The sequence below is a fragment of the Neoarius graeffei genome, chromosome 28, assembly GCF_027579695.1.
Source record: "Neoarius graeffei isolate fNeoGra1 chromosome 28, fNeoGra1.pri, whole genome shotgun sequence".
Taxonomy (NCBI): Eukaryota; Metazoa; Chordata; class Actinopteri; order Siluriformes; family Ariidae; genus Neoarius; species Neoarius graeffei.
The window spans coordinates 19,391,667-19,409,767 of NC_083596.1; the positions used below are offsets into that span (position 1 = coordinate 19,391,667).

Below are 18,101 nucleotides of genomic sequence, written 5' to 3' on the forward strand. Positions count from 1 at the left end.
AATAGACCCTAATCTCAACACAGTCAGCTAATCGAATAGATGAGATTTATTCGTAAAATAAAACAATCTTGCTTTACAGAGCGCTACAGGACAGACGCGACCATTCAGCTGTTTGAAGATGAAGTAGGCAATGAGAGAGGTTTGTGGCAGTACCACACTTCACCGAAACTGAGTGAAATGAATGTTAAAACGGTCATGAAATACAAACTCCAAACAAACTTTAAAAAAAAAAAAAAACCTTACTTAACTTGTTAAAGTGGTGGTACTTAAGTGGTCTGAAAAATCATATCATAAACAAGGGGAAAAATAGTTCAAACATCCAACAGCTTTTAAACTAGGAGCTACTGATGATGCACATGTGTAAACAATGAAGTTCACTTGACTTAAAATGAGAAAATATCAGCTTAAAGGGTGTAATTCATGTTGCATGTTCAACTAAGTAATATTGATCAGGTGAGAATTTACTAATAGTGTTATTGCCTGAATGTCCCATGCTAAAACCAATCCACAGTGTAGCTCATATTAAATAATATAATCACTACAGGCAAGGCAAGGCAAGTTTATTTATATAGCACATTTCATACACAGTGGCAGTTCAATGTGCTTTACAGAAGTAAAAGCAAAACAGTAAACAATAGAAAATAAAATTACATCAAATAAATGGGGAAGAAGAGAGAAAAAAATAAGAATTAAACAATAGTAGAAATAAAGTAATAAAATGAAGTAAAAGTTCAGTAAAAAAAAACAGCAGAATAAAATAGAATAAAAGTTAAGTAAAGTTTAAAACATGCAGAGACTGTAAAAGTTAAGAAAGTTTAAAACATGTAAAGATGACAATATTAATCAGTCAGCAGAAAGCATCTGAGAACAGCTTGGTTTTTAGTCTAGATTTGAAGCTGCCAACAGCAGGAGCATTTTTAATGTCCTCTGGCAGTTGGTTCCATAGCTGTACTGCATAGTAGCTAAAAGCTGCTTCACCACACTTTGTTTTAACAACAGGTTTTACCAGTAAATTTTGCTGTAGCGATCTGGTAGATCTGATTGGGTTAGGCCGCTGCAACATATCAGAGAGGTAATTGGGCCCTGTACCATTTAGAGATTTGTACACCAGCAGCAATGCTTTAAAGTCAATTCTGTAGCTTACTGGAAGCCAGTGAAGGGACCTTAGAATTGGAGTAATGTGCTCTGTTCTTTTTGTTCGTGTGAGAACCCTAGCCGCTGCATTTTGAATCACCTGAAGTCGTTTGATGGTCTTTTTTGGCAGGCCTGTGAAAAGGCCATTGCAGTAATCAACCCTACTAGAGATGAAGGCATGTATAAGTTTTTCCAGATCATTTTTTGACATAAGTCCTCTTAGTTTGGAAATGTTTTTTAGGTGATAAAATGCCGATTTAGTGATTGGTTTCATGTGACTGTCAAAGTTTAGCTCACTGTCAATGAAAACACCAAGATTTTTAACCATATCTTTTGTTTTAATCCCCTTTGTGTCAAGAATAGTGGTAATCCTGAGTCTTTCATCTTTTTTCCCCAAATAGAATTACTTCTGTTTTATCTGTGTTCAGCTGAAGAAAATTTTGTGACATCCAGTTGTTGATTTGATCGATACACTGGTAGAGACATTCCAGGGGGGCATAATCATTAGGTGATGGAGCAAAATAAATTTGGGTGTCATCTGCATAGCAGTGATACAAAATTGAGTTGTTCTTGATAATTTGTCCAAGTGGGAGTATATAAAGGTTGAATAGTAATGGTCCAAGGATCGACCCCTGGGGGACACCACAGGTCAAGGACATTGATGTTGAGGTACAATTTCCCATGGTAACAAAGAAGCTTCTATCTTTTAAGTATGATTTTAACCAATTGATAACTTTACCAGTCAACCCAACCCAGTGTTCAAGTCGATATAGCAGTATGTTGTGATCAACAGTATCAAAAGCTGCACTGAGGTCCAATAACACCAGGACCGATGTTTTGCCTGCATCAGTATTAAGACGTATGTCATTTATAACTTTAATCAGTGCTGTTTCAGTGCTATGATTGGCACGAAATCCTGACTGAAAGTTATCAAAACAGCTGTTTGATATCAAGAAGGCAGTTAATTGATTGAAGACAATTTTTTCAAGGATTTTCCCGATGAATGGTAGATTTGATATTGGCCTGTAGTTGTTTAATACTGAAGCATCCAGATTATTCTTTTTAAGTAGGGGCTTTACAACGGCTTTTTTCAGGGACACAGGAACAATGCCAGTCTCTAGGGATGTATTTATGATCTGAAGCACATCTGTAATTATGAGGTGAAGAACAGACTTAAAAAAAAGTTGGTGGGCAGAATGTCCAATTCAGATGTTGAGGAACTGAGATTTTGTACAGTTTTTTCAAGAGTCTCGTAATCAATCAAACAAACTTCTGACATTGTGTTGAAATTGTCTGTCTGTGTCACTGGTGATTGCAGTTTTTCAATTATTTGCAACGGAGATATATTATGAACAATATTCTGCCGTATTTTATCAATTTTACCTTTGAAGAAGGATGCAAACTCATTGCATTTATTAACTGAGAGAAGTTCAGGTGCTAATTGTGGTGGGGGATTAGTTAGCTTCTCTACTGCTGAAAATAGCACACAGGCATTGTTCATATTCCTGTTGATGATGTTGGAGAAGAAAGACTGTCTTGCTTTACCAGTTTCATAATTATAATTACAAAGCATCTCTTTATGGATTTGATAATGGATGTGAAGTTTAGATTTGTGCCATTTTCTTGCAGTCTTTCTACATTCTCTCTTTAGCAATTTAACAGCTGGGTATTGCTTCCATGGTGCTTTCTGCTTGTCATTGACTCTTTTGATTTTGAATGGAGCAATATCATCCATAATTTGGGTCATATTTAAATTAAAATGATGACATTTTAGTTGAGATCCGTGAGAGAGCTTGCTCAAAGAGAACACGTGTTGTCATTTATGACTCTCCTACCCATAGTCGTTGAGCTGTTCTGAATGTGAGGAGACATAGAAACATCAGAGAAAACACAGAAATGATCAGATAAGGCCAGGTCAACAACAGTAGTAGAAACAGTAAGACCCTTTGCGATAACGAGGTCAAGGGTATGACCATGAGAGTGGGTCGGCCCCTGTACATGTTGTACTAGGTTGAAGTTGTCAATAAGTGCAAGTAGTTCTCTGGCATAAGTGTTTTCAGGATTATCTACATGCAAGTTAAAATCCCCAGATATAATAAAACAGTCAAGCTCTAAGCAAATGACTGACAACAGTTCACCAAACTCTTCCAGAAAAACTTTGGCTGAATGTCTCGGAGGCCTGTAAATAGTTAATACTATAGATGTGAGTACAGGAATGAAAAGATATGGTTTGGTTTATGGATGATGGGTGTCCATTGTTTTTAACAATCACATACCAAAGACCCATCTAAAATCTGAGTTTACCCCCTTTACCCTCTCAGGTTTGATTAAAAACGCCACGCCATAAGGAGATTAGGATGATACTCTGTCTCACAATGTTACCAGCTGTGTATATATAAGAATCCTATGCACTTTTTGCTCCTAATGTTGCTTTCCTTGCCTCCTCAAGCATAAAGCTGAACTTTTTGGTGCTCTAATCCACCAGAATTTACGTTCTCTCTTGTTGATACAATACTCACTTTCTCCTAGGGCGCATGACAGGGAAGTGCTTGAACCAAACCACCTGTGAGATCATAAGCTGGTGTCCTGTACAAAATGACCACGTGTTACCAGAGTAAGACTTCTCCACTGAAACCTCCTTTTAAAAATAGAGCCTTATTTGAAACGCATAATAAAATACAACACACAGCATTTTACTGTGTGATAATCTGTTTGTATTCAGAGTTGAGGATGTGATGCAGAAACTGTTCACATCGGTATTTACAGACTTTACTTTTCAGAGAGTTACACAAGAGTTATGCGTGTGGGATTGGGTCTGTGTAAACCAAAAGAAACATCACAGTTACAAATACTACTCATACTGAAATGTACTAGACTCCTGTAAGAGGTTTATTTCAATGGTTCTTAATCTTCTCATTCATATATCACTGTATTAGTCATTTTAATTTTTCATTTGATTTTGACTTCATGCCAGATATTACATTTGACAGCAAAAATAAAAGCTATTTCCTTCATCAGTCTGCATTTTCTATCCATGGCCCCATTTATTTTGTGCCTACTGGCCAGTACTTGAGTTTAAAGGTGGTTAATTAGCCACTATTGAAAACCACCGTCTCTGGAGCATCTACTCAAGAAAAAAAAAATTGGCAATCTTGCATAATCTGAATGGGGAGCCAAGAAAATTTATTAAAGTAGCTGTGTAATCCAACTCTGAATACACTTGCATAAATATTGACGCAACTGTTAGACTTAAATTGTCAAATCTGAATACAACTCCATGACATTAGCCACTTGTCTCTTTTTCTCTTTCTCCCCCCCCACCAAGTCCTCCACTTTTGGCAGCAGCTGAGAATTTTACACTATTCATCAAAAACTCCATCTCCTTTCCTGATTTTGGAGTAGTGAGGTAATGTCAAGAGTAATTCTTTGAGAATGTATTTGTGCAGGCGGGAAGCACCTCAGGGATTAAGGCCCCGGTCACACCGCCCGAACTTTGCTGAAGCGTTCCTTGAACGGTAGGGAGGGGGGGCCGAATTTCGACAACGCTCGTCACCGAGCACAAAATGGGAAAAAAATCGAAAACACGGGCGTTGGCTTAGCGGTGCACCGCTGAAGCCGGCGTTGCTTTAGCATTGGTTTAGCGGTAGCGAGCGTTGGTTTAGCGGTGACGCGAGCATTGGTATAGCGGCGTTCTGCGCATGCGGGCTTTGGCTCGGCAGGGGTATAAAGTTGGTTTAGCACCAATCATAGGAAGTCTCTCAGCATCCATGGTGATACAGTTTTACTGTAACTTTGAGCAAATTCGATATAGATGAGGTCTGAACTCAACGGCAGCTCGATTCCAAATGAGCTCCTGGTCCATTTCTCCCCGTATTTATAGCCAAATTCTGGTCCCGCTCCGACACCTCTATACCAACGCCAAACCAAAGTTCATCGCCGCCATGGATAGCTGCTTCAACGCCCGACACCGTTCCAGCAACCCCGTGTCCGCTCGTAAAACGCTTACAACCGCTCCACCGAAGTTTGTGCAACGTTTAATCGCCGCCCGGGCAACGCTGGCGAAGCAGAGGTGGTCCAGCTTTCAAGATTTCTGCATTGGCCTAGCGGACCCAAGCATCCACGAACTTGCGTCTAGCAGTGCCAAACTTTGACTGGGCGTTGGTGGAGCGGGGGTGAACTTTGCCGGGGCGGAAAATTGCCCCCTCCTCACCGCTCGCAATATTTTGTGCAGCTCAAAACTTTCGGAGCGGTAGGAGGGCCCCTCGAGAAACATCAGCGGTGGCCGAGCGTATACGGCGTTGCTTTAACGGGGACCAACTTTTGTTAAACGGTGGTGAACGGTTACGAGCGGTGATGAATTTTTTTTCACCGCTCCAGGAACGCTCCAGCAAAGTTCGGGCAGTGTGACCGGGGCCTAAAATAATGGTTTAAAGGGGGGAAAAATCCAACCCAACAGCAGACCCAATTTCACACTTATTCCAAATGTAGTCAATCTACTATGACATGTTAGACATTTGGTGTGTAACTTTAGTTTCAAGGTTTGAACTCTTGGCACCAGAGCTCCCATTCTAACATATTTTTAAAAAAGGATGTCTGAATTTCTATAAATATATGCCCAAGGTAATTGTTAAATGTTGTACCAAATAGCTGATACGCCAAAGGGTCAGAGGAGAGGTGTAGGATTTGAATGTGAAATGGAGTAACCAAATTAAAATACAACAAATCATAAGTTATAGTGTTTGAGATTAAAATAAGCAGCTGATACCCATACTATTCTGGATCCCCAATTGGATCCTGAGTTCTTGTCTGTGTGGAGTTTCTGTGCATGTTAGACCTAGTTCTCCAAATTTACACCACTGTCAAAAAACTGGCTAAAAAGTGGATTGACGCTATGACTGGTGCTTGGATAAATTTCCTTCGATGTAAATTGTGTGATTGTGTGTGCATGGTGCCCTGCGGTTGACCGTCATCCCATCCAGGTGTATCCCCACCTTGTGCACAGTTTTCCTGGGATAGACCCTGGATCCACTTTATCTGAAAATACCACCTATACTTAAAGGTGGGTTTAGTCCAAGTGATGATCAACTACATTTCTAATTGTAAATGCAAGTGTTTGAGATTGAATAACAATGACAATAAGATGGATTTTTATTATAAACTTGAATAAAATGTAAGATTGATCATCATTTATCTTCAGTAAGCACTTTATACTGGTCAGAGTCACAGTGGACCCAGTGTATACATTATATGGCCAAAAGAAATTTGTGGACACCTGATCATCATACCCGTATGTGGTTCTTTCCAAACCTTACAACTGTATAGAATGTTTTTATATGCTGAAGCATTACAATTTTTCTTCACTTAAACTAAGAGAACCAAACTGGTTCCAGCATGATAATGCCCCTGTGTACAAAGTGAGCTCCATGAAGCCATGTTCTACCACGTTTGAAGTGGAAGAACTTGAGTGGCTTGTACAGAGCCCTGACCTGAACCCCACTAAACACTTAGGAGGAAGTGGAACATGGGCGTTCTCTCCTAAAATCAATTGACTGAAAGAACAGAAATTCTCACAACTATATTCCAAAATCTAGTGGAAAGTCTTTCCAAAAGAATGAGAGTTGTTATAACAGGAATTCAGGAGCCAACTTTGGAATGGGATGTTCAGCAAGCACATCTGGTATGGCGTTCACTAACTTTCGGCCATATAGCGTATCCATGCTTGAGGCAGGAACATACCTTGAATAGGATGCCAGTCCATCAATAGGGCATGATGCACACACTGGTTCTCACACAGACACTGCACAGAAACACTGCACAGATAATAACATGAGTTTAGGATTGAACTGGAGACCCTGACACCTTATGAATTATGTGAAACATCAATACTAACCATGGTTAAGCCAAAGTACTGGATCACTGGTAGATCAACTCAAATAAAAAGGTAAAATCCCAGTGAAAGCTGTGTGGTCTTTCACTCTGCCTCTCTCCTTCTGGCTTTCTGTAGAAGTAATCTCGTGGAAAAGGTGGATTCAAAGTACCTCGAAACCTGCCTGTTTAACCCGGATAAGTATCCACTATGTCCCATCTTCAAACTCCGAGACATCGTTAACCTCTCTGGCTTCAAGTTCTCAGAGATAGCTCAAGTGGTAGGTCTCTCTCACACACACACACACACACCAGGCTTTGTTCAGAACTTTGTTTTGATGTTTCATGGCTAAAAAGCTTACGATACTTGCCAGTCATGCTCACCTCAACCCATCTGAATATTATTAATCCTTCTATTAATATATTATATATGATGTACAGTATGTAAGTTATAAAAATGTATATTTCTAGTTTACTTTCCAGCATATAATATTGGATCAGTTTAACTATATTCACGATATTCTCGTCTTGTCTTCATCCGCTTATCTGGGGCCGGGTCGCGGAGGCAGCAGTCTGAGCATGGAAGCCCAAACTTCCCTTTCCCCAGACACCTCGGCCAGCTCCTTGGGAAGAACACCGAGGCGTTCCCAGGCCAGCCGACAGACATAGTCCCTCCAGCATGTCCTGGGTCTTCCCCGGGGCCTCCTCCCAGGGGGACATGCCTGGAACACCTCCCCAGGGAGGCGTCCAGGAGGCATCCGAAAGAGATGCCCGAGCCACCTCAGCTGATTCCTCTCAATGTGGAGGAGCAGCGGCTCCTCCACTACTCCGAGCTCCTCCTGAATAACTGTGCTTCTCACCCTAAGGGAGCACCCAGCCACCCTGCAAAGGAAACTCATTTCGTCCACTTGTATCCGCGATCTTGTTCTTTCAGTCATTACCCAAAGCTCATGACCATAGGTGAGAGTTGGAACATAGATCGACCAGTAAATCAAGAGCTTCGCCTTTTGGCTCAGCTCCTTCTTCACCACAACGGACCGGTAAAGCGACCGCATCACTGCAGAGGCTGCACCGATCCACCTGTTGATCTCATGCTCTATCCTTCCCTCACTCGTGAACAAGATCCTGAGATACTTCAACTCCTCCACTTGAGGCAGGACTTCTCCACCAACCTGGAGAGGGCAAGCCACCCTTTTCTCATCCCAGCCGCTTCACACTCGACTGCAAACTGCCCCAGTGCATGCTGAAGGTCCTGGTTTGAAGAAGCCAACAGGACAACATCATCCGCAAAAAGCAGAGATGAAATCCTGTGGTTCCCAAACAGGATTCCTTACGGCCCCTGGCTGCGCCTAGAAATTCTGTCCATAAAAATTATGAACAGAACCGGTGAGAAAGGGCAGCCCTGACGGAGTCCAACATGCACTGGGAACAGTTCTGACTTACTGCCAGCAATGCGAACCAGACTCCTGCTCCATTCGTATAGGGACCAGACAGCCCTTAGCAAAGAGCCCCGAACCCCATACTCCCGAAGCACCCCCCACAGAATACCATGAGGGACACGGTCGAATGCCTTCTCCAGATCCATAAAGCACATGTGGACTGGTTGGGCAAACTCCCATGAACCCTCGAGCACCCTATGAAGGGTATAGAGCTGGTCCAGTGTTCTGCGACCAGGATGAAAACTGCATTGTTCCTCCTGGATCCGAGGTTCGACTATTGGCCGAATTCTCCTCTCCAGTACCCTGGAGTAAACCTTCCCGGGGAGGCTGAGAAGTGTGATTCCCCTATAATTTGAGCACACTCTCCAGTCCTCTTTCTTAAAAAGAGGGACCACCACCCCAGTCTGCCACTCCAGAGGCACTGTCCCCGACCGCCACACGATGTTGCAGAGGCATGCCAGCCAAGACAGCCCCACAACATCCAGAGACTTGAGATACTCAGGGCAGATCTCATCCACCCCCGGTGCCTTGCCACTGAGGAGCTTGCAAACCACTTCAGTGACTTCGGCTTGGGTAATGGACAAGTCCATCTCTGAGTCATCAGCCTCCGCTTCCTCAATGGAAGACGTGACTGTGGGATTGAGGAGATCCTCGAAGTATTCCTTCCACCGCCCGACAATGTCCCCAGTCGAGGTCAACGGCTCCCCACCTGCACTGTAAACAGTGTTGGCAGAGTACTGCTTCCCCCTCCTGAGGCTCTGGATGGTTTGCCAGAATTTCTTCGAGGCCGACTGATAGTCCTCCTCCATGGCCTCACCGAACTCCTCCCAGTTCCGAGTTTTTGCCTCCGCAACTGCCCGAGCTGCGGCACGCCTGGCCTGCCGATACCCATCAGCTGCCTCAGGAGTCCCAGAGGCCAACATGGCCTGACAGGACTCCTTTTTCAGCTTGATGACATCCGTTACTTCCAGTGTCCACCACCAGGTTCGGGGATTGCTGCCACGACAGGCACCGGAGACCTTGTGGGCACAGCTCTGAACAGCCGCATCCACAATGGAGATAGAGAACATGGTCCACTCAGACTCAATGTCCCCTGCCTCCCTCGGAAGCTGGGAGAAGCTCTCCTGGAGGTGGGAGTTAAAGACCTCCCCGACAGAGTGCTCGGCCAGACGTTCCCAGCAGACCCTCACCATACGTTTGGGCCTGCCAGGTCTGTCCGGCTTCCTCCTCTGCCAGCGGATCCAACTCACCACCAGGTGGTGATCAGTTGACAGCTCAGCCCCTCTCTTCACCCGAGTGTCCAAGACATGGGGCCGGAGATCAGATGAAACGACAACAAAGTCAATCATCGACCTCCGACCTAAGGTGTCCTGGTGCCACGTGCACTTATGGACATCCCTATGCTCAAACATGGTGTTCGTTATGGACAAACCATGACTAGCACAGAAGTCCAATAACAAAACACCACTCGGGTTCAGATTGGGGAGGCCGTTCTTCCCAATCACGCCCCTCCAGGTGTCACTGTCGTCGGCCACATGTGCGTTGAAGTCCCCCAGTAGAACGATGGAGTCCCCAGTCTGAGCACCTCTCAGTACCTGTCCCAGGGACTCCAAGAAGGCCGGATACTCTATACTGCTATTCGGCCCATAGGCACAAACAGCAGCAAGAGCCCTCTCCCCGATCCGAAGGTGCAGAGAGGCGACCCTTTTGTTCACTGGGGTAAACTCCAACACATGGCGGCTGAGCTGGGGAGCTATAAGCAAACCCACACCAGCCCGTTGCCGCTCACCATGGGCGACTCCAGAGAAGTGGAGAGTCCAGTCCCTCTTAAGGAGCTGGGTTCCGGAGCCCAAGCTGTGCGTGGTGGTGAGCCTGACTATCTCTAGCCAGTACCTCTCAACCTCCTGCACAAGCTCAGGCTCTTTCCCCCCCAGCGAAATATTCCATGTCCCAACAGGTAGCTGCTGTGTTCGGGGATCAGGTCATCAAGGCCCCTGCCTTCGATTGCTGCCCAATCCACACTGCACCGGCCCCCTACGGCTACCGGTGTGGGTGGTGAACCCACAGGAGGTCGGGCCCACGTCACCGCTTCAGGCTGAGCCCGGCCGGGCCCTATGGGCAAAGGCCCGGCCACCAAGCGCTCGCATACGAGCCCCATATTTCAAATAAAGCTGACATTTCTTTGCAGTATGTCCAAAACAAGTAGTAATTAAAAAAAATCAGTGAATAAGATTTTTAGTATGAAATGTAAAAGTAGTCAAATGTACAACAAAAGTAAATCCAGAGAAAATAACACGTGAAAGTAAGAAGGTAATAGATAGTTAACTAGTCAGAGGCAATGAGTTCCAGTTTTTTTAACATAAAATATTTTAAGATAAAAATAGATTTTCAAATCAGATTCCCAGTTTCTTCAAATGCAGCAAAAGCACAGTATTGACAACTTCTATACTTTGACCAGTCTGCAAACTGTAATTTATTTCTTTAAAAGAATATTTTTTAAAAGTCATTTTATAAGGTTTTCGATGCTTAAAATAGAATTTGGATCACAACCTGAGACATCTGTGGTGCTGACCTCTTCTGCCCTTCGAACCTGCCTGATCCATCCTGATGCCCTACGTCTGGCTGGAGTCTCACCACATTGCTCCTGTGGAGGACGGCCCCATATGGACAGTCGAAAGAAACTCTTAGAAGATGGCTCTGGACACTTACAGTTTTGCTACAATGGCTGAGGACTACAATTGCCATGATAACTTTAGGACTGCAGTTGTCATGAACAGTTTTGTACTCAAGTCTCCATCAATGAACAGTTGAGAACGTCAACAAAATGGACTTCATGCTAAAACTATAATGAATTTCCTGACTGCACCATTGTACTTTGTGACTATATAGGACACTGTTATAAGAACAAGTTATTTATAAAAATCACACTATCTGTTGTCACCCAGATAAGGATGGGTTTCCTTTTCAGTCTGGTTCCTCTCAAGGTTTCTTCCTTGTGTCGTCTGAGGGAGATTTTCCTTGCCACCATCACCACAGCCTTGCTCATCAAGGATAAAAATTTATTACGGACAAAATTAGGACATGTTTAAAGTCTTTCATTTTCTGTAAAGCTGCTTTGCTACAATGTCTGTTGTTGAAAGCGCAATACAAATAAACTGGAAACTTGAACCTGTCTAGAATTGAAAGATGTGTGAACATGCTAAAATCATAAATTAAGAAAAAATACATTCTGAATAAAATAGGAAAGAAAATCTAAATCTGTTCTAATTGCTGACAGGGTGGATCAATAGGGATTCTCATTGAATGGGAGTGTGATCTGGACTATCGTATTGAAAAATGCATACCCCAGTACAGATTTGAAGGCCTCTATGGAAACAGTTCAGCAGCGTCAAAGGGCTACAATTTCAGGTGAGTAACATAAGCAAGATGAACATCAAACATTTTGCAGGCAACTGATCCATCAGTTGATTTCTTTGCTTTGAGCTGACAGTTTTGTCAAGGCATTTTCAGTTGGCTGGATGCTTTTGGAGCTTTGGACTTTATAATACTACATAACTTGAGAAGCTTTTTTTATAATACAAAAAAAAAAAAGTCAGGGTGGCATAGTGGTGCAGTGGTTCGCACAGTCAACTCACAGAAAGAAGATTCTAGGTTCAAACTTTGTGGCCTTTCTGTGTGGAGTTTGCATGTTCTCGTCATGTCTGTGTGGGTTTTCTCTGGTTTCTTTAGTCCAAAGATGTCTGGATTAGGTCAACTGGCTACTCTAAATTGCCCGTGAGTTTGAGTGGTTGTCTGTCTCTGTGTTAGTCCTGCAACAGGTCAGTGACCACCTCTCACCTGAAGTCAGCTGGGATTGTTTCAAGCTTCCCCCATGACCCTGATGAATAAGTGGTATAGATAACAGATGGGTAATTTTTTTAAAAAGCCACAAACTGTGCCTTGATCAGCTGCAATTATATAAACTTTCACCTTTTTGAGAGCCATCACTCATCTCAAGCTTTAAGAATCACAAATTTTAACCTGTTACCAGTTTAACATCACAAACCAGTTTCAGTCAATGCTCACAAACCGTTAACTCCCTGGATTAAATAGTAAATATTAATTTGGTGCATGTTTGTGGAATATTTTGTTTATAAAGTCATTCCCCACAACAGTCAGACATTCTTCAATCCAATTTGCAAACACATTTATTCTCCAAACCATTTGAGTCCTTGTATTGTCTCCATCATCTGGCTACCTATTTGTGTTTGTTTTGTTATTAAGAATCTTTTTTTTTTTCCTGTCTCTCTCCACTGTCTTATTATTGAATCTATTTGATTTCTTAATTGTGTTGTTTTAATGTTATTCTGTCCATCACTAGCGATGATGACTGCTTCATTAGGATGCGCAAAGGCCCACACCAGAGCAACAGAGTCATCCACAGTGGTGGCATGATTGGCCTGGTTGAGCTGCTATGGAATGTCTGGTTTTGTGAGCTCTCGTATACTCCCTTTGATGCTTGTCTTCAATTGCAAAGACTGAGCTTAAAACTATAATTCACCATGTTGCTCTATCCAAGGCATCCCTTTCCCATGTCTGATCGATAACTCCAGCATTCTTCATGTTCCTCCTCAAGAGGTCTTTGTAGCTCAAATTCTGTCCTCCTTGTCTCTTCTTTCCTAGGCTCAGTTCTCCGTAGAAAATGGCTTTGGATAGTTACGTGTCAGGCATGTGTCCAGCACAACAAAGTTGGGAGGCTGTGATGAGGGCTTCCACGCTTATTGTTTTGGCTCACCTGAGGACTTCTACATCGGGGACCTTGTCTTGCCATCTTATTTTGAGGATTTGATGCAGGTGTTGGAGTTGTTGGTCAGTTTCTTGAAGTGTTGATGGTAGAGCGTCATTTATTCAGTGGCAAAAAGCAGCATTGTATACTTTCAACTTGGTGGTTCTCTTGATGTCGTCGTGAGACCACAGTTGCTTTTGTAATGCAGCATAGGCTTTGGTGGCAGCTTGAATCCGGTGGTCTACGTCCAAGTCTGAGGAGTTTGTGTTGGTAACTGCACTGCCTAAGTAGATGAAACTCTCAGAACTCCTAAGAGGCGTTCCATTGACCAAAACAATGGAGTTTGGCATTGCCTGTGGTTCAGGTGAGGGTTGGTACAGGAATTCGATTTTTGTGGTATTGATTTTCAATCCAAACAGGGTTGCAGTTGTGGCAAAGTGGTGAATGATTTCCTGCATGTTGTCCAAACCTGTTGCTACAAATGCAGATTCGTCTGCGTACAGCAGTTCTCACACACATTTGCCGAGTTTTGGTTGAGGACTTGAGTCTGGCAAGATCGAAGAATTTCCGTTGCATTTACTCCATCGCCACAGGGCCTTCCTATTTTCCTCTCCTAACAAAGCACCTTGCACAGTAAGGTAAGACAAACGATGTCATGTCCCCATCATGTTGTCTCTCTCTGGAACTCCAGACCTGATGCCAAGTAGTGCACAAAAGTGTTACAGACCTGACGGGTATGGAAATTGCCCCACAGTGACAACTGACTTGATACCATTCATTGGCCATTTGAGTGGCTCTTCCACATGCCATGAGGTGATGTGCCATTGACCCTGTTGAGTTCATCTGCCACATTGAATCGAAAAGCACCCTGCTGCCAGTGCCTTATTGGTGATGTACTATTTAACCCATAGCTGGAATCCAGGCAGGTGCTACCACTCTGGGTCAGAGCGGACCTGGGAGCAATGGTGATTAAGGGGTAACTACACTTTCCCCAATACTCAAGTCATCCCAGACCTGAGACTCACCACCGGTTGCAGTTTAAAGTCATACCCAGGACTATATTCTATCTTAATCTTATACAGATTTGATTTTTCTTTGCAACACTTTAGTTGACACTTGCGGTCTTTTAATTGTGCTACAGAAAGAAAGCTGACTTGACTTTGGTAGAATATAATTATTTGTTGGTTACAAATTAATTAAAAAGTCTTCTTTAAGACACTTATTGACCTTTATAGTAGAAATATATGGAATGATATGGAGAAGTGTTCTGTAAAAGGATGTTTATTTTTCATATTTCTGACAAACAGAGGTAGGTGAGGAATTCTTTCTAGAGGTTACAACAAAGGAGCTAACAACAACAATACTAAATTAACTATAAATGGTTAAAAACATGATGTTACATTACAGACATTTATCAGACGCTCTTATCCAGAGCGACGTACAGTGAGCACCCACACATACCCAGCACCTGGGGAGCAGTTAAGGGTTAGGTGTCTTGCTCAAGGGCACTTCATCCATGGATTTTCCTGCCAGGACAGGGAATTGAACCTGCGACCCTTTAGGCCATGGCTGCCCCGATAATGATGTTATTAACTAATAAATAATACATTTGTAATTCTTGGCAAATACTATGGTATAAGAGGAATAAAACATCCTGGGATGTGCTGCTATAGGAACATAATCAACCTGGACAGTAACAGTAATTCTGTTCACATCAGGCTGCATCCCAGCACCTGGTCGTGGACTGTTTTCCTGTAACAGCATGCCGTGTTGCTGACAATCATATAAATGTTTAATGTTCAAGCCAGATGTATTGATGTTTCAGAACGGCAAAATATTACACAGAGGACGGCATAGAGAAGAGAACACTCATGAAGATATTTGGCTTGCACATTGAGATCATCGTACATGGACGGGTAAGATCACACACCTACATTCTGTACCATCTTTAATCCCTAATCATCATTGCTAAACTGCTTTTCTATTTTTAGGCAAGAAAATTTGACATCATCCCAACACTGACAGCCATAGGGTCAGGAGTGGGAATCTTCGGAGTGGTAAGTTTCACAGACAGTCATCTTGACCGGACGCAATCCTTAATCACACCACACACTTCATCTGCACCGCCTAATGTTTATAAACCAAATGTCAGACACATTTCATCTACTCCTTATTAAGTGTGTGCTGATTGTATTGTTTTTCTGAATGAATAGACCCAACATGCATTAAGAATGATTGATATTGTGTAATACGACAACCATGATCATAAACATGTTGTAATAGTTTATAAAGGTATATTATGTGAAGAGGAAAGTTACTGGGCTTCCTGTGATGAGATACTGAACAGAGATAAGCGCTGAGAAATGAGACAGCAATCAGGATGTGGCTTGTTGTAAAAGGCACGTGGTTACTGGAGTAGTGTACAACTCTGACGCAGATGCTTATTTTTTTCAGGCCACCGTTGTGTGTGATGTATTTCTTCTGCATTTCGTGCCAAAGAAGGATTTCTACAAATCTCTGAAGTTCAAATCCACACCACTGAAAGAAGAGGTAAGCATTCCAACAAGCCAGTGAGCTAAAGGCATTGCGTCCTATCAACATTTAGAAACTCAGGAATTTTTGCAACCCTTTAAGAAAATGGGGGGAACAAACCAAACACATGATGTAAAAGTATGGAGGTGCATCATTGATGCTTTGGGGCTGTGTTACAGCTAGTGGTCTACAGGCATCCTATAGTTCAGGGGTGTCAAACCTGATCCATAAAGGGCCTTGTGGCTGCAGGTTTTCATTCCAGCCATGCAGCAGCACACCTGACTTGGCTCATTCAATCAACTGAACTGTCTTCACACAGTCAAATACTTGCAGCCACACCCACCCTTGATTAAAGGGTGGGTGTGTCAGTTGATTGAATAAGCCAAATCAGGGTGCTGCTGCATGGCTGGAATGAAAACCTGCAGCCACACGGCCCTTTATGGATCAGGTTTGACACCCCTGCTATAGTTTACTTAATAACAGGATTTTTTTTTAAACCTAAAACCTGGTTGTCTCTTCCAGGAGGGTTCATATTTGGCTATATAGATGGATCTTTCAACAAAAGTCAACAATTGGTCGTGGGACACAAAATCACAAAATTCTGCAATGTCCATCTCCGGATATGAAATCTAATAGGCACTGCCTAAAAGCAGAGCTCCCATCTGATTCTGGGTTGTAGAATTTTCTTATACCATAGCCAGCCTCTTTTGTTTTATTTCTTTACCGGCTAACACTGGCCACGAGGCGGTGTGTAGGACTGGTAATTACTAACACTGGCCACTAGGCGGTGTGTCTCATCTCATCTCATTATCTCTAGCCGCTTTATCTATCCTGTTCTACAGGGTCGCAGGCAAGCTGGAGCCTATCCCAGCTGACTACGGGCGAAAGGCGGGGTACACCCTGGACAAGTCGCCAGGTCATTACAGGGCTAGGCGGTGTGTAGGACTGGTAGTTACTAACACTGGCCACGAGGCGGTGTGTCTCATCTCATCTCATTATGTCTAGCCGCTTTATCTATCCTGTTCTACAGGGTCGCAGGCAAGCTGGAGCCTATCCCAGCTGACTACGGGCGAAAGGCGGGGTACACCCTGGACAAGTCGCCAGGTCATTACAGGGCTAGGCGGTGTGTAGGACTGGTAGTTACTAACACTGGCCACGAGGCGGTGTGTAGGACTGGTAATTACTGACACTGGCCAGTAGGCGGTGTGTAGGACTGTAATTACTGACACTGGCCACTAGGCGGTGTGTAGGACTGGTAATTACTAACATTGGTATGGTGGAGGCACAGGACTGAAACCACCAGAAAACAACTCGATGGGTTTCTTTATGTATCCACACTCGATGCCTATGGGGCTCTGCTACTAAACATCTAGTCTGAGATAAGTCCACCTGCACAAATCTATATCTAAAGAAGCAATGAAAGATCTGTTTACGTGCAACTATGAAACCAGCATTTTCTTCTTTTTTTGGGGGGGGGGCTGCAAAAATTTCACCAGAAACATTTAAAAATGTGTTAAAAGAAAATCACACTCTTAATATAATTCAATGCATGTGAGACATGTCTGCTTAGTTTTATGAAGGGTGCCAATACTTTTACCTGTAGGTAATGTCGAGCTTTCACATACTTAATGTGATTTGGCATGGCACAGCTCGAAATTCGCGGTGGTCCGGTCGCCCGAGGCGACTTAATTTGTCATTTGGCGGGTAATTCCTGCCACTAGCCAGCCCGGCTGGCTAGTCGAAAATAAAAAAAATATATATGAAGCGAAGATTCAGACACACCGTCAACTAAAGCCGCCACATATTAAGCGTGTGCCGTGTCTGTGTTAATCGATGTGTTTATCGGCAGGACGGAAAATACCGAAGAATTCCGACTCGCATCGTGTACGAGTCAGGCTGTCGGTTTTTCACTACTGCGCATGCATATAACGCATCTCGTTGAATATTGCGGTAATCACGTTATTAAATTCAATAGACGTGGCCACATTATCGCCCATTTAAACACGTGTTTTTGTTGTTGTTTACATCTACATCTGCCAAAGCTACGTTGCGATGTGGAATTTTCTGAAAGGTGTACAGAAACCGCCAGAGACGGGGAAAAAGTGACCTCAGTCTGAAGAGGAGAAAAAGGCCGCCGATAAAGCGTACGAGAAGGAGAAACGACAAAGGACTTATAAGCAAACGTGGGAGCAGGGTAGACCTTGGCTGTGATACGATTTTTATGGAATAATTAATTTTTTTCAAGTTGATTCCTAGTCAATATGAAGCTCCTAATGCTTTCTCTCTCATAAATGGTTAAATACAGAAAGCATGTTGGACATATTTTGGGTGCTGTAGTCATGATAGTAAGTACATTTGTTTTCAAT

The 18,101-nt window shown here is 43.2% G+C and overlaps 1 protein-coding gene across 4 annotated transcripts in view; it reads left to right on the top strand.

The window, feature by feature from the left end:
- Positions 1 to 18,101, top strand: part of p2rx1 (purinergic receptor P2X, ligand-gated ion channel, 1) — a 95,878-nt gene that overhangs the window by 68,346 nt on the left and 9,431 nt on the right. For 2 of the 4 annotated variants that reach the window (XM_060912855.1, XM_060912852.1), the window contains 8 exons: positions 80 to 139; positions 3,664 to 3,748; positions 4,460 to 4,540; positions 7,139 to 7,280; positions 11,716 to 11,846; positions 15,029 to 15,119; positions 15,195 to 15,260; positions 15,658 to 15,753. In XM_060912855.1, the coding sequence (XP_060768838.1) occupies positions 80 to 139; positions 3,664 to 3,748; positions 4,460 to 4,540; positions 7,139 to 7,280; positions 11,716 to 11,846; positions 15,029 to 15,119; positions 15,195 to 15,260; positions 15,658 to 15,753 (752 nt within the window). The remainder of the gene's footprint in view (positions 1 to 79; positions 140 to 3,663; positions 3,749 to 4,459; positions 4,541 to 7,138; positions 7,281 to 11,715; positions 11,847 to 15,028; positions 15,120 to 15,194; positions 15,261 to 15,657; positions 15,754 to 18,101) is intronic. The other 2 variants (XM_060912856.1, XM_060912853.1) reach the window with 2 other exon arrangements.